Genomic DNA, 24,598 nt, shown 5'->3' with positions numbered 1-24,598 from the left:
CTGAGCTGAGTGCTACCGTGCATTCCTGAACCATAGGCCCTGATTATTAGAACCCTAGGAGGCTAAATTTTTAAAAGGACAGTATAAAGGCAGACTTGTTCAGTTCTGTTTTGATAGCTAAATTGTTATTATTAGTATGTAAAGTAATTCTTGTTGTTCCTGCTTCATTCCTTCCTTTCTATCACCATCTAAGGACAACTATTTTATAGAATTTCAAAGGAGCTGGAGTGCACATTGTAGTCATAGAGTTAATAGTAGCATTTGCCAACATAATTGTACTTGGGAAGGAACTGCCAGTCCTGCAGGGCAAGAGAAACTAAGATTGTATCTTCACATTATACATCTTTAATTTTTAGTTTCTGCCAGAAAGTACATAAGGATTTGCTGTAGTGGAATTTGGAAGATGGGAATAAGGATACAGCTGAAGAATATAAACACAGACTTGATGCCTGTGTCATCGTGCAGAGATTTGCTAAGGAAACAGTAATGGAGAAACATCGAAATTCTGATCATCCCCTCCAGTCCACACAGTGTAATCACACTCCCTTCCCACCCTAGCTCATGACATAGGATGCTGAATTTTTAATCGCTTTAACTACTTCCATTGCAAAGAGGAGGAGGGTGGTGGTGGATAAGGCTACCCACAAATGCGATTGTGTGATATATTTGTTCTTTATATTTGTTAGGTGGAGGCATTATTGTCGTTGTTTTTACTAAACATCTCATCTATCATTAACATGGAGGAAGGAAACATTTTTCTTTACACACAAATGCAGAAGAAATAATGAAAATAGCATTCATGTTAATTTTTCTGCTTTGTTTAAATGCTTACCATTTAACAAATATCATTAAGGACATAGCTTTAAAATTGAATTTCTTAAACATTACAGTGAATGGTTTTAATGGTTTGCAAATAGCACCAAGTCAATAGAAATAAAGATGACATTTTAAAGATATAATATTTTTTACTTAAATCATTTATCTTTTGCAGTTGTCCTGAGTTAATTATCCATGAATATAAATATAAGTAAACCTTGGGAACCTAAGGCTAGTTTTTCTGGGGCTGCCAATATGGTCAGAGAAGTTTTATATCCTAATGTACAGATTAGTATATACAGTAATCTTTGCTAAGTATAATATTGAAATAGCTTTGAGATTCTTGTTAAATTTTTAATGTATATTTAACTTTAAATGGGAAAATATTTATATATTTAAATACTTTTATAACTTTCTTATCCATTGATAAAAAGAATATTCTAATGAACTTACCGTTTCTTTGACAACATTTTCAAAGTGTAATATTGGTCATATCCTTGAATAAATATTTTAGCTCCTATTATGTAACATAATTTTCTGTAATTCTATGTTTAGGTTCCCTAAGGACAGGCACCATGTCTGACCCAGATTTGTATCTTGTACAATGTCTTACATATAAGAGACTCCCAAAATATGTTTGTCAGATGAAGACCTCTAATCAGCTTTACTCCAAAGAGAAACATTGCTCCTTAGTCCTATGACTCCCTGCTCCAACTGTGTAGGAGAAGGAGGCTTTGTTACTCCATTCAGTTGTGCACACAGGGCTGAAGAGAGACTCTTATCCTTTATAATGCCAAATATTCTTTGTACTTAGTTAGAATGTAGCTAATCATGGATGTGTGATAAATGTCTTCAGAGAGTTCATTTCTAGACAAAGGAAATGCACTTTGAATTCAATTCCAAAGATGAGTTATTTCAGGAAACCATGAACCTCCAACAGTGATGGCAAAAGCAACAACGCACAAAATAACTGGGATCTTGGGGGAAGAAAACACTGTAGAGGTGACAACGCTAAATCCTGGAGTGAGTATGAGGAATTCTGCCAAACAAAAGCATGGAGATTTCCAAGTGTAGATTCTAATCAACCCTGAAAGTCCTTGTCAGAGCCTGTGGGGGTCTAGAGACTGAAGGTGTTTCCAGAAGAATGAAGCAAGTTGGGCTAGTTGCGTGAGAAGGATACTATGGGGAGGTGAGAGGGGAGGCATAGTAAATATTTGTCTAAGGAATAAGAGAAAAAGGCATGTGATTAGAGACAGTGCATCAAAGGGTAAAAACAACAACAACAACAACAACTAGTAAAAGTAGGAAGATATTCCCAAATGACAAAATGATTGTCGGAAAAAGTACAGTTCCCCTCCATTGTATTGATGGATCTCCATGGTCCTCCTGAATTGGTGTGGATTCTTCCAAAGTGTGACATTGCTAATGTTTCTTCCAAAAGCTCAAATGACTCTTTTTTAATGGGAAATCAGATTTTATTAAGCTAAAACAAGTTCTTACCCAGAAGACTTAAAACTTCATTTTGAAATGGATTGTGCAGCTTACTGCATGATGACAATAGCCGAAATTTTCATTCTATAAGTGTGAGACCATCGTGGTTAGTTTCTAATATAATACGTGAAGTATAGGATCACTCTATTAGCTGAATAAAATATTACCAAATGACTCGAAATAAAGAAGCTTTTCTTCTTCCTTTTTTCCCTAGATAAAAGTAAACAAGTTGTATATTACAATAATTTTCTGTCAAAGAAAAAAATAGTCTCCTTTCTAAGAGAAAATGAAGCCAACTATTTTAAAAATCAAGCTGAGGCTACAGCCTTCAAACTATCTGTTTTATTTCTTTGTAGACTTTAAACCATTTTAGATTTTCAAACTCAGTAAGATCTATTCAGCTAATTTGTATAGAGTGCCTATCACATACTGTGTGCTGTGCTGGGTGCTGGAGATGCAGCAATGAATATATGGATAAAAGTCCCTGTCCTCACGTGGCTTTCAGTCCACTGGGGGAAGATGGACAATACAAAATAAGTTACATATTTTAGCTACACATGGTGAATATGTATAAAGGATGATAAGGATTGCTGGGGGTGGGGATCGGTTGAAGTATTAAGTAGAAGATCAAATAAGACCTGAATAAGAAGATGACATTTTCAGACAAGACCTGAGGGAGGTTAGGGACCAAGCTAGCTTGCAAACAAGACCAAATGCCCCTAGAGCATGCCCACAAGCCATGCTGGAGCATGTCCGGATAGGTTGAAGACTGAGGACTCAACTGGGGAATTTGGACAACAGCCTAGTTGGAGTGTATTCAAGAGAAAATAGGAGAGGGATTGGACATAGTGAGTATAGATAATACATGTAAAAGTGACTTTGCTGTAATGGAGAACAGAGAAATGGGGCTTTAGCCAGAGGATAGATTGGTATCAACTGATGTCTAGAGATTATTTTTCCTTTTTTCTTTTTTTTAACATGGGAGAAACAGCATCTGGGGCTGGGGTGGTAATGTGCTAATGAGAATAATTATAGTAGAGAGGAAAAACTTGATGAAGGGGAGAAGGGTGGTTTGCTGCTGGGGTGATAATCTTTGTGTAGATAAGAGGGGGTCTAGTGCCTAAGTAGAGGGGATTGGTCTTGGATAGAAATACGGACTGTTTCCACAGAAAAAGGAGAGAAAGCAGAGGATGTGGACCCAGATGCAAGTGGGTGGGTAGATGTGGTGGGAAGCTATGAAGTACAATATGAATGAGCAGGCAGACCTACAATGGCATGAGTTAAGAAAGAGTAAAATTAATTATTTAACATTCTCAGGATACTTAACCCAACAAAGGATGCTGTGACGTGCAGTGATAATGAAATAATTGATATTTCTTAAATAAATCAGTGCTTTTTAGGGCAAGGATAAGGCATATGTCTATATGTGATTATAAAAGTATGTGTTTAATCCTTAAAGACTGTTAGAATAACTGAAACTTACCTCCCCACCACCAAATTTTTCATGGGCTAACTATTTTGTCATTAGACACAATATCAGAGGAAGGTAGATGGTTGAGTAATTATTCAGGCCCTGGAGAAGATCGTTGAATTTGGATCACCACATACCAAGCCAAATTTAAATAAAATATTTTAGAACACTGTCTTGTGTTCTGATTATATTATTATTTTGTAGTCTAAATTTGAAAGAGTATCTGTAGTGATTTAAGCTATAGGTGCATACAAAATAAAAGGGGAAAACATACTAGCAATGATAAGCGGCAAAGCAATTGTATTAAACCTCAGATGAGAAGGCAGTGTTTCTAACTTTATTATGTGTATTAGTCTGCTAGGGTGGCAATAACAAACTACCACAGACTAGGTGGCTTAAACAACAGATTTATTTATTTCTTTCTTACAGTTCTGGAGGCTGGAAGTCCCAGATCAACATGTTGGGAGGTTTGGCAGGTTGGATTTCTGGTGAGGCCTCTCTCCTTGCTTGTAAATGACTGGCTACCTTCTCATTGTGTCCTCACATGACCTTTTCTCTGTGGGAGCGCTCTGCATCTTCTTATAAGGACACCAGTCCTGTTGGATTAGGGCCACACCCTTGTGATCTATTTAACCTTAATTACCTCTTTAAAGACCCTGTCTCCAAATACAGTCACATTGGGGTTTAAGGCTTCAACATACAAATTGAAAAGTTATGACATTATGTGTCCTGAGTCTATAACATTATGTTAAACGTTTACTAGAGAGATATGAGTTAGTAGAATCTCTTAGGCATTTCCCCTGTTTGGGATGCTGGGCTTCTGGCCTCTTGGAAGCTGTTGATTCCCTTCTCAATGCAATGTTGTCAAAGTACGCCAGGAGGTAGGAGCTTTATGAGCATATTTGGACTCATCCATCAGACACCTATGTTCCCATGACAGAAAAAGGGAGATGGAGGAAGATAATGCCATCACAGAAACAATGTCCTCTTTTGTTGGCAGGTCATTGGATAGGGTTCCGACTCCCTAACCTGACATCCTCCATAGCCTATCCCCTTCTACTTTAGCCTCTTCATCCAAATGCCTCCAAAACTCCAGCCACCATTCTCTGAACATGCCACATCCTTTCATAACTCTGGGTCTCTGAACAAAATGAGGTACTCTGCCTATAAAGATATTCATCTGCTTCTTTACCTGACAAAGTCATAGCCATGCTCCCAGATCTGGCTCAAATGCCACCTCTGTCAAGCCTTTACTGCCTACTCCTCACCTTCAGGCAATTAGTTCTTTTATTTCCCATCTTCCCCCACAATCATTTCACTTGGCACATTTGTAGGTATCTGTTGGCATGGCTCTTTCCTCCACTACACTGCAGTCCCTTGAGAAAAGGGGCTATGTTTTGTTCTTCTTTGTACCCACAGTCCCTGGTACAGTTCCTGACACATGATAAAGGCTCAGTGAATATATGAGTAATAAATTATTTACTGAGCCCCTATCATGTTCCAGATACTGCCAAGGTGCTGGGAATACAAAATGGCTGAGGAGACAGACAGACAGTGTCCCTGTATGGAGCTTAGAATCTGGAGACAGAGACAGAAAAAGTGTAAGCCAGCAAATGTAAGAATTTTTTTTTTTTTTTTTTTTTGCGGTACGTGGGCCTCTCACTGTTGTGGCCTCTCCCGTTGTGGACGTGCAGGCTCAGCGGCCATGGCTCACGGGCCCAGCCACTCCGCAGCATGTGGGATCTTCCCGGACCAGGGCACGAACCTGTGTCCCCTGCATCAGCAGGCGGACTCTCAACCACTGCGCCACTAGGGAAGCCCCAAATGTAAGAATTTTAAGTTGTGATATGTGCTGTGAAGGAAATTAACACTTCCGAAATGGAGAAAGATAGAGTGGATCTACTTTTGATTGGGTGGTCAGGGAAGACCTCTCTGAGAAGTAACATGTCAGCTGAGAGCTAAAGGATGAGAAGATGTTACCAAGAGAATGTTCCAGAGAAAGGGAACAGTATATGCAGAGGTCCTGAGACAGGAAAGAGCTGTTTAAAGAACTGGGAGAAGGCAAGCATGACGGTGCATAGTGATCAAGAGGGAGACAAGTAGGAAATGAAGTCTGAGACAGGCAGGAACCAAATCTAATGAGCCGTGGAAGAAGTTTGTGTTTTAGATCTGAATGCAGTATGAAACCAACTCAGTTTTATAGAGACCACTCTGGTCCTGTAAGGGAAGAGGTTAGAGGGGCAGGAATGGGTGAGGGGAGATACATATTAGAAGATAATTTCTGTACTACAGGGGAGAGATGATGAAGGCTTGGACCAGTCTGGCAGCAATGCAGACTGTGAAGACAGACTGGAGAGACATTTTGAAAGAGGAATCAACAGAATTTAGGGAGTAACTGGCTGTGGAAAATGAAGAAGAGGAGTCATGGAAGACTCTCAAGTTTCTGACCTAAGCAACAGATGGTGCCATTGATTTAACGGGAAAGTCCTAAGAACAAACTTTCGGGGCACACGATAAGGATGAGAATGGAGAGTGTTTTAAACAGTGATGCCTAAAGTAAATTCAGTTAGCAATGTCAGGTGATTGATTGGGTAGGTAGTTATGGCACTCAGAGGAGAGAATAGGAGGCCATTACTACATAGATGGCATGGAAAGCCATGGAAGAGAGTATAAATAAAGAAAAGAGATCCAGAATTAAGCCCTGAAATACCAACGACCAGTGATCCCAGATGTGATTCAAAAAGATCAAGGAAATATCTATAAAATAGACTTGGGGATGGTGGAGAAAGAGGGAGGGAGAGTGTTTGAGAATCCATCGCATTAGGTCAGCTAAGGTGTAATGCAGGCCTAGATTAGAATAAGTGAGAACTGATTCTTTTTCTCTTCTCATCATACACCATCTCCCATGGCAGTCTCATTTCCTGTCCTAATGTCAACCATTGCCTCTGGGTTTATATTTCAGTCTTAATATTTCCACTTGCTTGCTGAACATCTCATTTGGGGAATCACACTAGTACCTCAAACCAAAAGGCTCAATTCCAGCTCATTTGTTCCATTCACCTGTACTGCTGTTTTTATATTCCTACTCCCATTGACGGCACCTACCAGGAAGTGAGAGGTGGATCTGTCACTGAGTCTGTTCCCTCTTGTTCCTTTTTATTTTCCTTAATAGTTTGTTAAATCCCATTGATTACAATCAATCCCATTGATTGATTAGTAGGATCAGTAATATTATTTAATGTCTTAGTTTCTATTTGTAAAATGTAGTCACTTTTAAAAGCGTCCACAATTGTAATAGATGCTAAGAAATGAAATTCTTTTAATCAAAGATTCAGTGTTACTATTTTTTTAAGAACTATAGTTTCTTCAAATCTTTTTCTTAAAAATTTACCTTTGGGGCTTCCCTGGTGGCGCAGTGGTTGAGAGTCCGCCTGCCGATGCAGGGGACACGGGTTCGTGCCCCGGTCCGGGAAGATCCCACATGCCGCGGAGAGGCTGGGCCCGTGAGCCATGGCCGCTGAGCCTGCGCGTCTGGAGCCTGTGCTCCGCAACGGGAGAGGCCATAACAGCGAGATGCCCACCTACTGCAAGAGAAAAAAAAAAAAAATTACCTTTGGACTAAGATACAGTATGAGAAAAAGTTAAGACAGTTTGCAGAGAGATTTAGACTGGCAAAGTCATTCATCCTTAGCAGAAGAAGCAACTTTGGTTCTATTTTTATCATCACGTTTAGGAATGAATCAGTGAAAGCAGAGATAGAAATAGAGGTGGATAGAAAAGACCTGGGCCATCTAATTCATCTCCTTGTTAGCACAGGGAAGTTTCCTATGTCAAATGCCTTTGAGATATTGTGCAATAAAAGTCTTAGATTAACAACATTTCAATCACTTTTGTAAGGTGACTAATTATTTTTCAAGTTGCTCTCAGCAACTTGTCTCTCTCTGAGCTCCTTTCCACGTATCCCTATCATGAGAGGTGTTTCCCTCTGTGCGCAGAAATGGCCTAGGATCTCAAAGGGATGAACTTCAATTATTCTTCTATAGTAGTGATGAGTCTATATTAAGTTGACCTCCCTCTTAATGATGCTTTTTGTGACCAGTGACACACATTTGTGAAATCTTTACCCAGAAAAAGCAGTGGTCTAATTTGCTACCTTAGGGTGGTTAAAAATTAATGGGAACCTGTAGGGATCAGATATGCCCCTTGGCATCTAATGGTGCAGATTCAATATTTTAATGGGGTTACCAATAGAATACTTTGTGTGGGATGTCCTCCTCAGTATCCCTATAGCATTGAGGAGGGGAGGGGTGGGGGGGTAGCATTTGGAAAGATTGTTTTTAAGTTCTTTTTAAAAATTATTATTACTGTTATTTTACTGAAGTAGAGTTGATTTACCATGTTGTGGCAATCTCTGCTGTACAGCAAAATGACTCAGTTATGCACACACAGATATTCTTTTTTTATATTCTTTTCCATTATGGTTCAGGATACAGTAGGACCTTGTTGTTTATCCATTCTAAATGTAATAGTTTGCATCTACTAACCCCAAACTCCCAGTCCATCCCTCTCCCTCCCCCACCCCCTTGGCAACCACAAGTCTCTTCTCTATGTCTATGAGTCTGTTTCCGTTTTGTAGAGAGGTTCATTGTGCCATATTTTAGTGGTATCACATGGTATTTCTCTTTCTCTTTCTGACTTACTTCACTTAGTATGATAATCTCTAGTTGCATTAAATTCTTTGACTATTGTTCAGTATCTCTCAGTTATCTCATATTTAGTTACTTAAGAATATTGTATGCTCTTTTGAAAGATATATTCTGTTGTTTTTTTCTAATCATTGACTCCCTCTATTCAGTTTCATGTACCTCCCCCCAACTGTTAAAAAATATTCTTAGGTCTGTAGGTATCATTTCTCCACATTCTATGATATCTGCAAAGCTCTGAGTTGGCACTCTTCTGTGTTGCCATTAATATACCCCATACCTTCTCTTTCACTATCTATTAATAAATATGCCGAATAACACTAAATCTAGTATTTCCTTTGTGCTTTTCCATCGGCCATACCCCTCTTCCCATACTGAATGTACTCCATGTAACATTATCCTTTGTTTATACTGTTTGACATAATTCTTAATCCAGTTGAGTCTATTCTGATTCAAGCCAATTCATTTGGGCAAGAAGAGTTTACATGAACCAATACATAGATTGCAGTTCTTAACTGATTTCTGAAACTTCAGTTATATGAGTATAGTAATTTTAGCATTTTTAAAGTTCTTCCTCAGTATCTAGAACATTCATAAGTAGCTGCTGTGGAAAGCAACAAAATGCGAACTCTAGAGTGGTTTGAGATCTTACAGTTCATAAGCTACCCATTTCCTTTACAGAGTCCTGATTTGCCCTTTTAAGCAGCTGCTACTTTGCAACACTCTCTCTTTCTTTCCATGGTTGAGTCTGTAAAACCAGAGACCAGGCAAAAGGCCTTGGTTGGCACTGGATGCAAAGAGTAGGAGGTCATGTCTGACTTTGCTTTTCCATTCTGGCAACTGCTTTTCCTGCATGTTATAGAATTCTGACCTGGGTCAAACAGGTCTGACTCAGACCTGTTTTTTTGTAGGAGAATATATATAATTAAATTATAAAGAAACAGAAGTTTTAAGGCTATTGAGAAATGTTAACGGATGTGTTGGATTTAGTGAAGTGCGCCAAAAGAAAATAAGAGCTCCTTTGGTCCACAGTGCACATAACTCATCATTGCTCTTTCCCCTTCACCATAGGCAAGCATGCCACCGAGAAGACTTCATTCCCCGTCTCATCTGGTGTTCTAGGGAACTCTAAAGCCACAGGGATCACAACAGCTGCAATAAATAAAGCATCTATTCAATGCTATTCCATGCCAAATATTATTCAGCATTCTTTTGGCCTTGGTTTGATAGAAAACAGCATGGAGAACTTACTACCTCTCCCTGTACTACAGTGAGCCCCAAGTATCTATGAAAGATTTAACAATTCAAGCCTGCATGTAAGCAAAATCACTGTTCTCTCTATTTTAACATTATTAAGACAAAATCCAGAGAACCAAAAAAAAAATGTAATACAGGAAGTCCGTTGTCACTATTGGAAAGGTATTGAATTAATACTAGGCTTTTTTATTCTCCTCGGGGAAGATAATGAGAAGCATTCAAAGTATGTGTCCATGCAAATGTATGGATCGGAGGGGGAATCTTTAAAAAAATAAATGTTACATATGTGGCAATACGAGGAAGAATATTATTAAGGAATTTCACAGAATTTTTATGTAAAGTCTCATCATACAGTATTACGATCTCAGGGATATTTTGTGATATTTACTGAGTCTTCTGAGAATTCATTTATTCAGGTCATATTTTAAGGAGGAACTTATAAGATTCAAATCTAAAATATAATTCTGTAATATGCCCAGCTGATCCCATTAAATCCAACCTGAAAAGGAGCAGGATAATGATGTGAACAATTCCCATTCTTTGAGTTGTTACACCTCACTTGAAATGCATTCCTTCTGGATTAAAACAACAATTCCTCTTTTTTTCTCTCTCCAGGCTGAGGTTCAACTATGCTACCTGGAAGCACAAAGAGATGCTGTTGAGCAGATGTCCCTCAAGCTGTACAGCGAGCAGTATACCAGCAGCAGCAAGAGGAAAGAAGAGTTTGCTGATATGTCAAAAGTTCATTCAGTAGGAGGCAATGGGTAGGGAACTATTCTTTTTGTTGTTTTATTCTCACTAATCTCTACTTTTTCAATGATGTTCCACTGGTAGGTGTTAGGCAGGCATTTCGTCCCTAGATAACAAGAGAAGCGCGATAGATGAGGCATTTATGTTCTTTTCCATTCACTTCAGAATTGAAGACTGTGGATTTTTTCAGTGTGTCATCTCACCCAGAACTTCCTAACTTTGTTATTATTGTTTTCAAAACAGCCTTGTGATTTTATGAGTGTTTCTGTCACTACACTATGCCTGTAACTCTTTTCAGTATATTTCCCCCTCTTTAAACTTCACCGTTTATTTTAAAGTCTATAGAAGCAACTTTTAAATACCAGAACCTCACTGTAAACTTGGTAGAACATAATTTTTATGAAAAATATAGACATTTAATAATTGTTTAGGGGCTATGAGCTAACCGGTTTGTCACATAAAGTCAACTGGAATAATGGACTAGCGCTTATTGTCTATGGTATGTGAAAAGACCCAGCAATTTCAGTGACCCACCAACAATTTCATTCAGCCTGAGACTAATGGACTAATGGCTGTCTCTATATTGTACTAACTACCCATGCTATTGAATAGTTAAGTCGTGCATTCAAATATTTCCAAATTACTTTAAAGTTATGCGAACACTGTGTGTGTATATATAAATATGTATGTATATATAATACATGTATAGAATTTTTTAAAAACGTATATTAAAAAAATTTTTTTCTGGCTCAATTTGAATATTTAGTAGGTGATTATTAAAGAGTAAAAGAGTGAAATGAAATTTAATTATTTCATAGTTTTAATGACTTGATAATAATTATACTCATAAAAATGGAAACAGTGACCTATTTCGCTCTTATACTTGAGCCAGACAACACGGAGGAGAAACTGTTCCCCCAAGTTCTATTAGATGTTAATAGCACAGTATAAATCTATGGGGTGTAACTCTAGCCAAAATATTCCTTGAAAAGACAGGAGGAAAGAAGTAAGTGCTTATGGTTCTGACGTGACTTAAAATTCAAATTTGGGGGATAAATTAAGAACACAAGTTACAAATCCTGTCTTGTGATATAACCCAAGGTCTAAGAATGCAAGAAAAGAATCAGAGTCATAATTCTTTTTTAGGAAATGGGAAAGGACTTTTCAAATTTTAAAATTTACCTATCCATATAATTTGTTGCTCTATTAAGATATTTGTTATACATAGACATGTTATACATATATTTGATTCATCTTATACGATTCAGAAGGCATTTATTCGCAAGAGGACAAGCATAGCAGCAAATAAGAAAGAAAAGGTTAAACCTTGGAGCATGAACAATACGCTGTTTTGAGGCCTTAACGTGCTTTAATTTTTCTAAACGCCTAAATAGTCTCTGGTGTACCCACAACCACAAACTTTAGGTCACATTTTCATGTTTTCTAAAAGTGCTGGGGGTTGAGCGGGCACCATGTGCTTCTGACCTTGGATTCCAAGGGCCCAACCTGAGTACTTACTCTGGGCTCCACAAATCATAAATCTGCCCTGGGAATTGCTTAGTTAACAACAAGCATTGTTCTGTAAAGTGGGAGTACGTGAACTTGCCTGATATCCTTTGTTTATGCTCCTTAGGGTGCTGAAGGCTGTGCATTGTGCAGAAATTTAACAGTATGCTAAAGAAAAGGCAGCTATTTAATACTAAGGACAAAAAGCATATACTCCTTTCTATTTTCTGTTTACATACAGAAAACCATTGTTTGAGAAATGTATGTGGGTGAGGTTATCTGGGGTGTCCTGCCCCTAAGACTCTTTGCTCCCACAGTTGAATCCTTAATTCTGAAGCCTTAAGAACACAGCCTTGTAAAATTATCTGCTCCGATGATACATAAACTTCATTAACCGTTCATTTTGTTACATAGAATGAGCATTGTTTCCGATAAGCAATTGTGGGAATAGTGTGGGATTTCTAGGGTCTTCATTCCATATGCAGATAGATATCCAATCTACTAAAGAGAACATTAAGTTAGTGATACAATTTGTATATTTTCATTTCCTCCCCGTGCCTACATGCATGCGAAGAAGAGTATGTAGTTGAAAAATGTATAAGGTTACTCCAGGGAAGACTCAGCTGCTAGACTGAATGGAGATCTTAAATTTCTAAGAATTTTGCATAACCAAAGTATTGTTTAGAAATGAGTTTATAACCTTTCTGGCTTGACGAAAAGGTGTGCATCAAGGTGATTTAACACAGCTTATATACAACTGTGCAATGTGTGTTTAGCAGTCATGAATATGTGCAGTGGGAAGATTTCCCCAAAAGTATGTGAACCTGTGTGAGCTGTAGTAACGGAGTGTGCCCCTCTGTGGGAGACTCTGGGCACTGGCTCCTGCATCACAAAGTGGGAAACCATGGCTTCCCGTAGGGACATACAATGCTTGAATCACTGGTGATTCTCAGTGGGAGCAGGTTGGTACTTTTGATTCTGGCTGATTTAAATGAAAGCTTATAGATTGTTTTGTGTCTTTCATCCAGTAAATATCCACTGAAGGCCTACTAAGTGCATGGCATGATGTTCTGAGCAGAGTTTGTCAAGAACACTTATAATCTGTGTACTTTGTAAAGTATAACCATCTCTTTTTGTAACACCTCTTTCTATCAAGGAGTTATCTGATTTCATTTTTTTAATGAATTTCAAAATCTTGTTTAATTCATTAAGTAGCATCCATATCAAGATTTAGTGTAGATTAAAAACCAGGTCTTTTGTTCAGCTTATAAATGATAGAACTGAGAGGCAGAAAGGCGGGGTGACTGGCTTGTCCAGGACCTCAACTCAGAGTCCTGGGTCACGATGCAGTGGACAACCCATAAAGTTACACTTTGCCCTCTCTCTGAGAATTTCATTCAGACCCTTGATAAACATTTTTCCCCCTAAAACACATGTTATGCATATTCCATACTATATAAAATTTAAATTATGGTATCTTCCTACTGTGGAAAAATGGAAGAGTCTTAAGGCAATTTCATTAAAGCCACAAGGAATTTTGGGCAAAAACATTGCAAAGCAGGTGGTAAGTGAAAACAGAATTAACTTCATTCATTAATTTGATGAATATTATTAAATACCTCCTATATGAAGTGCAGAGATGAAATGGTCCCTGCCCTTGAGGGACTCACAGTTTGGTAGGAGGAGCCAGATCTGTAAACAACATGTAGTAAAGGATCACAAGTGCTGAGTTAGAAATCTGCTTGGAGTCAGGATCAGGGCTTATGGAAGGCGAAACTCAATGCTGACTGCAGTAGGGGGAGTTGGAGCAGGTCAGGAAAGACAGCAGAAAGAGAGGACTCTGGAGATGATTTTCAAAAGAAGCCTAGGTCAGGGGAAGAGTTTTCCAATTTAATCTGAACAAACATTTATTGAGCACTTACAAAGACAGACCGTAGTCCCTACCTTCATGAAATAGTCTAGCAAGAGAGTGCAGCATTAAGCCAGTATTTGCCTGTGCAATGAGGAAGAAGAGGAAGCAGAGGGTGCCAGGGAAGCTCAGAGCAAACAGTGTAGGCTCCATGAGGCAGGGTTGTGCCTGTCATGTTCACCACACTCAGCCCTGCACCCTGGAATGTGCTAGGTGCTCGGCGAATGCATTGATGCATAAATGAATAACTAAAACGGATCTGGGGGTCTGAGAGAGGGAGCAAAGGTCTGGAATCATTAGACTACCTGCTGTTCCATATGACTGGAGAGGAGGGTAGAAAGTTGGAGGGGGTGGTGAAAAATCAGGCTTAGGAAGAAAGTCAAGTCCAGATCCTAGAGTTAATCACTGAGTTCATGGTTCTTAACCAGGATAGTGCATCAGGATTACCTATGCAGCTTTTAAGCCAAAAAATGCCTGCCCGTCTCACCTCCCGAAAAATTCTGACTCAGTAGGCAGGAGTGGCCCAAAATGTATTTGATGCCCTCTTCCAGCTGAGAACCATTGCTTTAGTGGTTTTCAAAGTCTGGACCAACAGCATTAGTGTCTCCTGGGAATTTGTTAGACATGCAGATTCTGGGTCCCACTCCACATGTACTAACTTGGAAAGTCTGGGGGCGGAGACCAGTAATGGAAAAAGTGGAGACAGGATTGGAGGCTAAAGCCAGAAGGAGTCGATAAACCTTGGCTGAGGGGAATGAGGGAGAAAAAGGAACCACTCTGATGCTCCAGTTGCTGGCTCAAGGGGGAGAAGGAAACTAGGAGGATTTGGATTCAAATGATTTCCGTGTCATTCAACACTTAGTAACTCTTGAGCAACTAGGAAGTGCAGACTCTACTAGGCACTGGGGATGTAGAGACAGTGGGACCCAAAGGGTGGCAGGAGCATGTCAGTCAGGAACGCCTGCTAGGAGAAGTGTCCATGGAGGATGGCCAGGGTCAGAAGTGACAGCCAGAGTGTCTCCCACAAAGGAGACAGTGTGTACACACAGCTGGAACCAGCCAAGGATCCCAGCAAGACTAGACTGGCAATTTTCAAACAGTATTCTGTCAGCAGTCGGGAGAATACATTGCCATGGGCAATACTAGACAGCGATCGGTTAAGAGGCTATTCCAGTTATCCACGTGAGAAATAGTTAGAGCCTGAGCTAATAAGACAGCAGGAATGGAAACTGAAAGAAGGACGTTGAAGACAGGCCCTGGTCACTGAGTGGATGGGGGGCATTTAAGACAGCGCCTCTCCTGAAAGGGAGGAGCAGGGGGGTGGGGAGAAGCTGAGTGTTTGGGACATAGTTCTTTTTATGATCTGCGTAACATCTAAGGAAGCAGGTCTGGAGCTCAGGAGTGTCTTGGGCTCCTCAACCATCAACAAGGACAGTATGGTAACTATGAGGTGGTAGAGGCTAAGAGATCTAGGAGCTTACCTTGTGGTAGTCTATCCCATAAAATCTACCCCAGGTAGACATAACAGTATCTCTAAGAATGCTCGTTTTAAAAGGTATGGCTAATAGGAACATTTTTCTTTCAGTTAGACTCTTTCAGGCTCTATTATAGAAGTCTTCTAAAATAAAAACTACACCATTGAAAATTCCATGTGATATCTTGATTAGCAGGAATTGAGGACTACAGTTGACTATTATTTTCTGTCTTAAAGCTGCAGGCAACATGTCCTGATCCTAGATATTAGAATGCATTAGGTCTGCTCTGATTCCTTCCAAATGCACAGTAACATTTATTTTTAGGGACAGTCATACATTCACTCTAGTCTAATTTCTTAAAGGAGGAGAGAGAGCATACATGATTAAAAATTAAAGATTTGGATTCAAGTTGGCACTCTGCTACTTTTTAGCTGTGTGACCTTGATTGAGACACTTAACCTCCTCAGTATGCAATATCTCAGTCTGTAAAATAGTAGTATTTTATTATTCCTATTATTATTTTATTATTCCTATTATTAAGTAGACTGATTATTATCCCAGTCTACTTCCCATGCTTTTTGCAGCATAGAACTACAATAATCAATAAGAAAATGTCTAAAATACCTGGAATGTAATAGATATGTGAAAAATTAGTTAATGAAATATGCATCGGAGCAACTACTATGTTGCGAGGAGTTGTATGAGGTACTAGGAATGGAAAAAATACATATGACTTGATCTCTACTGTCTAGTGAGGGAGAAAGACAGAGACACTCAGATACAACCTTATGAAATGATGGTCAAAATTCCAGATAGACGGTATTATGGGGATACTTAGGAGGCTTGCCTAATCCAGCCTGGCTAGAAGGGGTCAGGGAGGTTTATGGGAGGAGGGAACATCTGAGCTGTCTTAAAAGATGCATAGATACTAGCCATTAGGAAAAGGTCAGGTAGAATGAGGGTGAGGATTTCAGGTGTGTATGTAGGGGTGTGTGTGTGTGTGTGTGTGTGCGCGCGTGTGTGAGCGTGCACGCATGCACGTATTAAGGGTTACCATAAATAATAATTTGAAGCAGAAGGGCATGGAGATGTTTCCTGACTCTGCTTCCTGGGATCAGGAGGGAATCCCAAGGGAGCTCTTAGAGACTTCTGTTCTTGTGGTAAAGTTCTAGAAGATACCTCAGTCTCAGTCATATGCCAGGCTTCCTCTGGTTGTAGGGGAATTTGGGCAATGTCTACAGATGGATATGTAGTTAAGGTTTATGCTCTGTGTGTAAGAATACAGGAGTATTCACCCTGTAAGGTTTTAGCGTAAATTTTACTTCCAAATACAAACAGTATATATAGGTTATTTCCAAGCACAACAGGCTGAACTCAGTGAACTTTAATTAGACAAAAGGCTAAACGTTCAGCAGGAAAGATGAGTCCATTTTCCTTTAGGAAGAGAAGTATCCCTGGATCAGTGTGAAAACATACACAGATATATATATATATATATATATACACACCATATATAAAAAACACTCCCAAAGAGGAATGATACTGACAGATGAAAACAAATATATCACTATTTAAAACATTGCTTGATTAAAGATCAAATTTGACTCTAAATTAATTAAGCAATAAGATACACTGAATGACTGTAACTACCTGAGAAGCGATATAATCACCCCTGGATTTCACTGCAGCAGGGTGATCTTTCTAGTTTTCTGTTGAGCAAAAGGCCAAAAATATCTCTGTGCAGTGGGATGAACATTCATGCTCACTCATATTCTCTCTCTCTCTCTCTCTCTCTCTCTCTCTCTCATATGCACACACAAAGACACACACAAAAAAAGTGACAATTTGGAATTTCTGCTCAATGGGTGTTTTTGGAACATTGCTACATAAAATGTTTTCTTTTTGGTACACACCAGCCTTAAAATGAAGTACTATCTCTTACGTGTGCCAATGTTGAGAACACCTTTGCAGATATATCACTAGACAGCCCAAAGAGACCTTATTTCCACCCTGCATTTCTATTTTCTTCCCCTGATTATTCCCCTGTCTTAAACTAATGAACAGCTGCTCAGTGTTCAGTTCCGGTTCTTTTTGTACCTTCTCTTGTGCTGTGGTGTTATTGAACAATAAGATCTCAACACAGCCTGTAGTCAAAGTAGCCAAAAGTGCCTGACTACCTTCTGAAAAACTGACATTCTAGGCACTATGTGATTATTAAAATAGGTCTTTCTGGGCTGAAAAAAAAAAATCTCACCAGTATAAATGTATTCATTTGGGACCATGATATTATATCCTTCTAATGTGCAAATACCTTAAACTAATTTTAGACCTAGACAGTCTTCCACTTCAGTAATCTAATGCCATCCATGCCAGGAGCCAACAAAGGGTAAACCAGAGAGGTAGTGGCATAATTTCTGGGGAAGTATTATTTCAAAGTTAACAAAGTTAACGGTAAAGTCAACAATTATATATATATCCATCTTAATAATGTTCAAACAATTTCTGTACTGCTTTGGAGAGTTTATGGGGTCTGTTGAAGAAGGACAGAGGTATGAGGGAACCTAAGACAAATCTAATCTACCTCATTTTAATGTGCAGAGCTTAATTCTTTTCTTTAAAATTTATTCCTTTATGCATTCCCCCATGTCTTTCACAGAGGATTTAAGTCAACTTACAAAAATATTTACAATAAAATAGAATAAATATTTGACTGAAGTAAGTTAAGCAAAAGTAAAACATGTGTAAGAAAACAAACAAATGCATATTCTATGCATGTCCTCAAGAAGGGCAGTGATTTGGCTCTAAGCTTTCCACATCCAAAGAAAAGAGTGAAATCTCATCCATCAGAAAATTCATAGTGTCCTAAGATGAAAAATAATATATAAAGCTGCGGAAACAGCTGCTTATGCCATTGAGTCCTGAGAGGAATTTCTGCTGTAGTTCTTCGAGGAGAAGATAGGCATCTGTGATACTACATCCCTATAAGAGAAAACAAATTCCCAAGGCAGTTTTTTGATGTAGGCTGCAGAAGTGATGGCAAAGCACAATTCACTGAGAGCCGTTCTACGAGTAACCAGAACGCTGTAGTCTGAGCATAGCACTCTGTGGCCAGGGTCAGCCTTGATGGAGGAGATAGACAAAGTCATTTTGGGAGAGGTCTCCATATTAAGTCTGCCACCAGGTTTTTGTTAGGGATTGGGTGGCCGAGAGTTATTTCTAGGTTATTTACCTCCTACCCTAACCCTGAGGGTAAATATTCTCTGTTGCTTCTTAAATCTTTGAAAAACAGGGAGGCCTAGGGTGGAGTAGACCTTTTACCAAAGGCTGAGCTGCCCAATGCTCACCAGTGCCAGTAGCAAGTCTGGATCCAGCCCCGTCTAACACACAGACACTGACATAGGTAGGAAGGTTTATATCTTTTTTTTTTTTTTTTTTTTTAAACATCATCTCTTGCTTTGTCTCTTTGGACGTGTAGGTTCTCCCATTTGTGTTAGAATCACTATTGATTCTAAATTCTTCAGAATGTTTTCAAGCTTTTTGGCTAGAACTTAGTCCAGTGTATTATCTGAAAATTTAGAGAAAGATATGACTTCCTGACAGCCTAGCAGAATCCTCTAAATAGGTCTAGAAATTTACATTAATATTTCTAATTTTATGGCTAATCCTGGAGGTTAGAATTTTTTTGCTTTATGGCTTTTATTTTAGTAGCAAGTGTTTATGGACAGACTGTCCATGAGACCATGAGAAAGTGGGGCCAAGTCATTAACAAATCTGTAGGGTTGATCTTACTTTTCTTAGACATTTTCATATGTACATGGGTGTATATGAGAATTGAGAAAATTACTGCTGGAAAGAACTCCATATTCCTTTTTATTTATTAATGGCAAAGGCAGGCTGCTTTTCTCATGAGGAAGTGGCTCATGAATTTTCATTCAAAATTGTAAATTAGTGTCCACACTTTAATATGTTTAGAGTGGAAAGGGATTCTACATGCAACTGTGCATATCAGATATCATGTCTAGAAAGCTAAATTTTATTCTTTAATGATATTATGATTGGGCTAGGTGCCACTCTTGTATCTCCCTTCTGTGCTTATGTGACACATGGAATAGAGGATGATGGGAAATTCTAATCTATTATTAGTATTTTACTTCAGTAATATTCTTAAACTATTTTTTTTACAAGATTTTGTTACCATTACCTTTAGTGTCATTTTTGAAAACCAGAGGCAAACTTCCTTGAGCAAATAAAGTGAACAGTGAACACTTAGTGAATATTTGGGGAAAGAATCAATATGCTAAAGACGCTAGGAAAATTGGATCATTTAACAGAAGGTCCAACATAGACAAGCTGGTATCTCAGGAACCTATCTTGTGTCTTTGGATGTGTTGGTGTGAAATGAACCATTCAGTTTACAAAAGATGGATTCTTAAATGCTCCAAAATATGTATTACTCAGCCTTAGGTAGAAAAACTTCCAGGGCTTTTTAGTATTATTTGTTCTTCAACCAATAGTTGCTCTATTTTGATGATTTCTTCATTTGGTGTCTGGTTTAATCAAAATTCCTTAGTGGACCAAGCTGGAACCTCATATATTCACACACACCTCCCATTGATTTCACTTGGGTGAAACTTTATCTTTTAAGCAAAGTTTAAGTTGAAATGTTGAGTTAATGATGCTCACTTTAAATACCAAAGGCTGAATGCATTTATGTATTCAAACACTTAGCTGGTCAAACATAACTCCCACCAGGGTTTAGAGGAAGGATCATTTCTTAGACTGTGCCGGCCTCACAAATAATATATTGCTATCCAATCTGCAGAAAAATGATACTGAACAGGCTTGTTAATATTTTATTTCTATGGTGAAAGGCCCTGGAATCTTTTTTTAACCTTAAAAAGACAGAGAAAATGGTGAACAAGATATTGGGAAATACTTTTGGCAATTACCATAGTAGTTAGCCCAAATTTAGAAATAAACTCTAAAGAAAAAATTGCACATTTATTTTTCCATAGTCTTGTCTCTGTCTCTATTAGAATTTCAGACCATGAAATAAACACATAATTCTGTATTTGTCTAACAAAAACTGACTTTGATTTAGAAGGCTTTCTCCTCATACCATGATGAAGCTTTTAAAGCTCCGAAACTGGTTATATCATACCTACAATAGAATGTCCAACTCTTTTGTTGTGAACCCTTCAGGTATGTGGCAACTTAAAGGAAAAATGTCCGGAAGAATAGCATTTTGGTCATGTGTTTGATTTATAACACCTTCTTAGAGTATTATACAAGTCTGCCTCGTAACATTTTCATAGAGAGTATAACATATTCATAGAGTACTGAAAAGGTGTGCTTTGAGACCTTTTAACATCTAGGAGATTATATATTTGAGTGAATGAGTTGACATGAACCCAAGCACATTTACAAAGAAAACTTTATAAGGAAAATCCCTCCAAAAGAGTAGTTCCTGTACTTGTAGGCTTTATAAGATTCTGAACTACTTGCCACAATTTCAGTCACCTCTCTCTCCCTTTTAAAAAGAGAGCATTTGTCACAGGGACTTCAAAAAAAAAGTACCTGGTTCTGAATTCAGCTGATTGAATCAGCATATTCTTCAAAGGGATGTAGAACTGTTAACTAGTTCTATGCTACCCCTGATAAATTTACTCATCTATGATCTATTTTGTTTTCCTGTATAGTAGCTGGCATTTTCCCTGGAAAACATCTTTTATAAAATCACTAGTATACAGCACACCTTTGCAGGTAATATAAACATAAGACAGTAAGCTACTTCCTTTACCCAAGGATTTTCCTAATATAATGAGCACGTTAAATTATAGTCATTTCAGAAGGTTTCAAAAAAACCAACAAAGAAATTCTAGTAATTTATTTCTGATTTGCTACAAAGTTATGTATTTGATTTCACTAATTTTGGAAAACTGTCAGGTTTTTTTCTAAGCTGTGAATTAACACATGGCAAGGAACCTGAAATCAGGCACAAATGCTTAAAAAATGTTTTTGTCGGGCTTCCCTGGTGGCGCAGTGGTTGAGAGTCTGCCTGCCGAAGCAGGGAACACGGGTTCGTGCCCCGGTCCGGGAAGATCCCACATGCCGCGGAGCGGCTGGGCCCGTGAGCCATGGCCGCTGAGCCTGCGCGTCCGGAGCCTGTGCTCCGCAACGGGAGAGGCAACAACAGTGAGAGGCCCGCGTACCACAAAAAAAAAAAAAAAAAAAAAAAAGTTTTTGGCTTCAGTATTAGGACCTTATGAGAATTTGTTGTTTAGAAAACACTAGCGCCGATTCTACACTTAATGAAACAAACTATAGAACCAAAGCATTTACCATATTTAACAAACTCAAGCCTAAATATTCTCAGCTAGGATGAAAATAGACTAGACTGGAGGAAGTGTATCTGTGTTAGGTTCATTCACCACTCGCTGGTCTCCAGTGTAGACCATCCGAGAACGAGCCTGAGGTACATTTAACTAGAAGAAATGGCTTTTGTTCCAAGTCCTTTGATAGGGAGAATAATAGGAGGGAACAGCTCAATGGATATAAAGACATGTTAAAGAGCTAGTAAAAAAAATTCCATGATTGTGAACATTTTATCATCCCATATGCAGTTTTCATCTATTTAAAATCTACTCATAAATCTCCTTTAATTTTTAATATAGAAGCAGGATGTGAGAGGGATGGGAAGGCAACTCACATTAATTGAGAATATACTGCATATAATCATTTCAAGTAAGCAAATGTACGATTGTACACTGAAGGCAAAATCTCACCTTCAGAACGAATGAAGTCTATCTATATTGCACTGGTTGATATTGGCATTTGGGGATGAGATATTATCTCTATCACATACTGCTTTTCTGAAGTCATTCTGGTCCTACTAAAAGTTTTTGATTTCATTATCTACATTCAATCATCATCATTTACCAGGTACTATCCTGGGCATTAGGGATACAAAGATAAACTCATACCTCGCCCTTGAATTGTTTAGTCATAATCAAAGTTTCTTTTTAAATCATACACGTATAGAAAAGAAAACAGGCTTCCTTATTATCTCTTACTGATTGCTAATTTATGAGACTTCCTAAATACATACTTTCCTGGTACAGCAAGGGAAAAAAACCTGGTTTTAAGATCAGAGTTCAGACTCTTACACAAAATGCTTGTAGCCTCTCCTAACAAATTAACCTTCTCTTTAGGGAACAACCTCTTGGGATAAATGCTGTTTTTGAGATTTCCTATTCCTCTCCCTTTTGTGCAGGATGACATCTGAGCATATAGCGGGCTTACATGACCTTGTGATTCTGGGGTACAGTGAGGCCCCCTGGCTTAATGTGGCCCCTGGGTGCAGGCTGGCTGGGTTCAGTGAAATGGGTCTTGCCCCCGACATTATGAGGTTGCTCCCGACAGAAGGCTGTAGCTGTGTTGTTATCTCTTGGCTTGGTCAGGAGGTATTTCCTGCTGACTAAGCCTCATCTCAGCCTTCACTGGCCCAGCCAACTCCCTGAGGTCTGGCTTCAGAAGCCCCCCTGGCTCTCCTTGCAGGGGTGGGGGGGTGTGGTCATTGTGTCTCTGTTGCCATGGCAACACCTCTGTCAAGTTCACCAGCTGAACTCCAAGAAACCTCATGGAAGGATGAGAGAACAGTCTCCTCATGGGGGATGAGAGAACAGGGTAGCAAAGGGAGTCCTGACCACAGCTCTCTGACTACAACATCTCCACTTCAGGTTATTGTGAGGACATTGTTTAAGGCAATCTCCCAGACTTCCTAGCAGGAAACAGAGCTGACATCCTGGTGCTTTTGGCTTTCCCTTTAGGTCTTAGGCCAAGAGAGGGGCGGACACACATTTGAGCACCTGCTCCTCTTACCTTTATTTTGTTCTTAGTTTCCAAATCCACTGAGATGGAAGGGGTGAGCTTTTTCCTTCCTTTACCCTTTGCTTTTATTATTCCCCTGGATATTCTCTCCTGTATGCAAGTATTAGGATCATACTCTCCTAATTTGGGGGATAGCATTCCACCTTTGCCCTGTCTTTACGGTCAAAATGTGGGAGGGTGCAAGGAGAGAAAAACAATGAACATAATTCAGGAGGTATTTCTAAATGACTGTGCCCGTCGTGTGAGCAAATGCTTATTAGTCATTCCTTATTAGTCACTCACAGAATGAATAAAGAAAGGCTGATGGTTTATTTGTCCCTGTTGCAGTGGTTTTGGCTTGTTTGGTAGTATTTTGAAATGGGATACTATTTCAGATTTCACATGTATGCTGTAAGTCCTTGCTACTCCAAGTGAGACCCAGGACCAGCAGCGTTGTTAGGTGCCAACACTCATGAGAAACACAGAATCTCAGCCCCACCCTAGAAGTACTGAGTCAGTATCTGCATTTCAACAAGCTCCTCAGCTATGCCATATGCACATTAGAGTTTGAAAAGCACTGCTCTAGACCACCTTAGCCTTACTAAAGTTTTTGGCTACATCACCTATACCCATCATTGGTATTCAGTAAACATTTATTAATTAATTCTATGTGTTAGCCAATGATAATCCTTGTCCTGGGCACTTATGGTTCTAATCAAGAAGCTTTATAATTATGGTAAAGTAATTAAAATAAACTAGACAATTCTAGATCTAGTCTCCTTCATCACCAGACACACCTTAATTTTTTTTGACAAATCTATTAAGATTAAATTGTAAGTTATGAAAAGTGGATGTTCATTTTCTTGGAAAGCAGTCATTTCGTGTATAGAGACAGGAACAAGGTGGTAATAAAATGCTCACTTGATAAATTCAGATTCATACCTGAGGCTGCTGCTTCATTAGTACTGATAAGGTTTTGCTCAGTTAGAGTTTGACAAGACTCTAGGATTTCTTTTAGGGGGATGATTTTGGGGAGAAGGACACAGTCATAGTTTTTCATTCTGTGCTTTTATTTTCTGATCACAGTGTTTTAGAAGAATCTGAGCTTTACTTATTCACCAAGCTTTCAAGAGAGAATCACATTAATCCTTTTAAGCTCCTTATTCTAATGATTTATTTTGTTGAAAACCACAGTGATCCTCCTTTGAATTTTAATGATTGCTGGCTATTCAGAGATTCATTGTTTTGACTTCCTGTCCTTACCTTTGTTTCCTACATGTCTGTGGGGAACACCTGTCTCATACTGGATCTGCCCCTGGTTCTCACTGGCTTACCAGAGTCACTCAAGCCT

General features: G+C 38.8%; 1 protein-coding gene across 9 annotated transcripts in view; it reads left to right on the top strand.

The window, feature by feature from the left end:
- AKAP6 (A-kinase anchoring protein 6) overlaps positions 1-24,598 on the top strand; it is a 594,710-nt gene that overhangs the window by 441,466 nt on the left and 128,646 nt on the right. For all 9 annotated transcript variants that reach the window (XM_067737971.1, XM_067737915.1, XM_067737937.1 and 6 more), the window contains one exon: positions 10,354-10,502. In XM_067737971.1, the coding sequence (XP_067594072.1) occupies positions 10,354-10,502 (149 nt within the window). The remainder of the gene's footprint in view (positions 1-10,353; positions 10,503-24,598) is intronic.

The sequence above is a fragment of the Pseudorca crassidens genome, chromosome 1 (assembly GCF_039906515.1).
Source record: "Pseudorca crassidens isolate mPseCra1 chromosome 1, mPseCra1.hap1, whole genome shotgun sequence".
Lineage (NCBI taxonomy): Eukaryota > Metazoa > Chordata > Mammalia > Artiodactyla > Delphinidae > Pseudorca > Pseudorca crassidens.
Note: the sequence above shows the minus strand (reverse complement) of the source record. Positions and strands in the feature narration are given on the sequence as shown.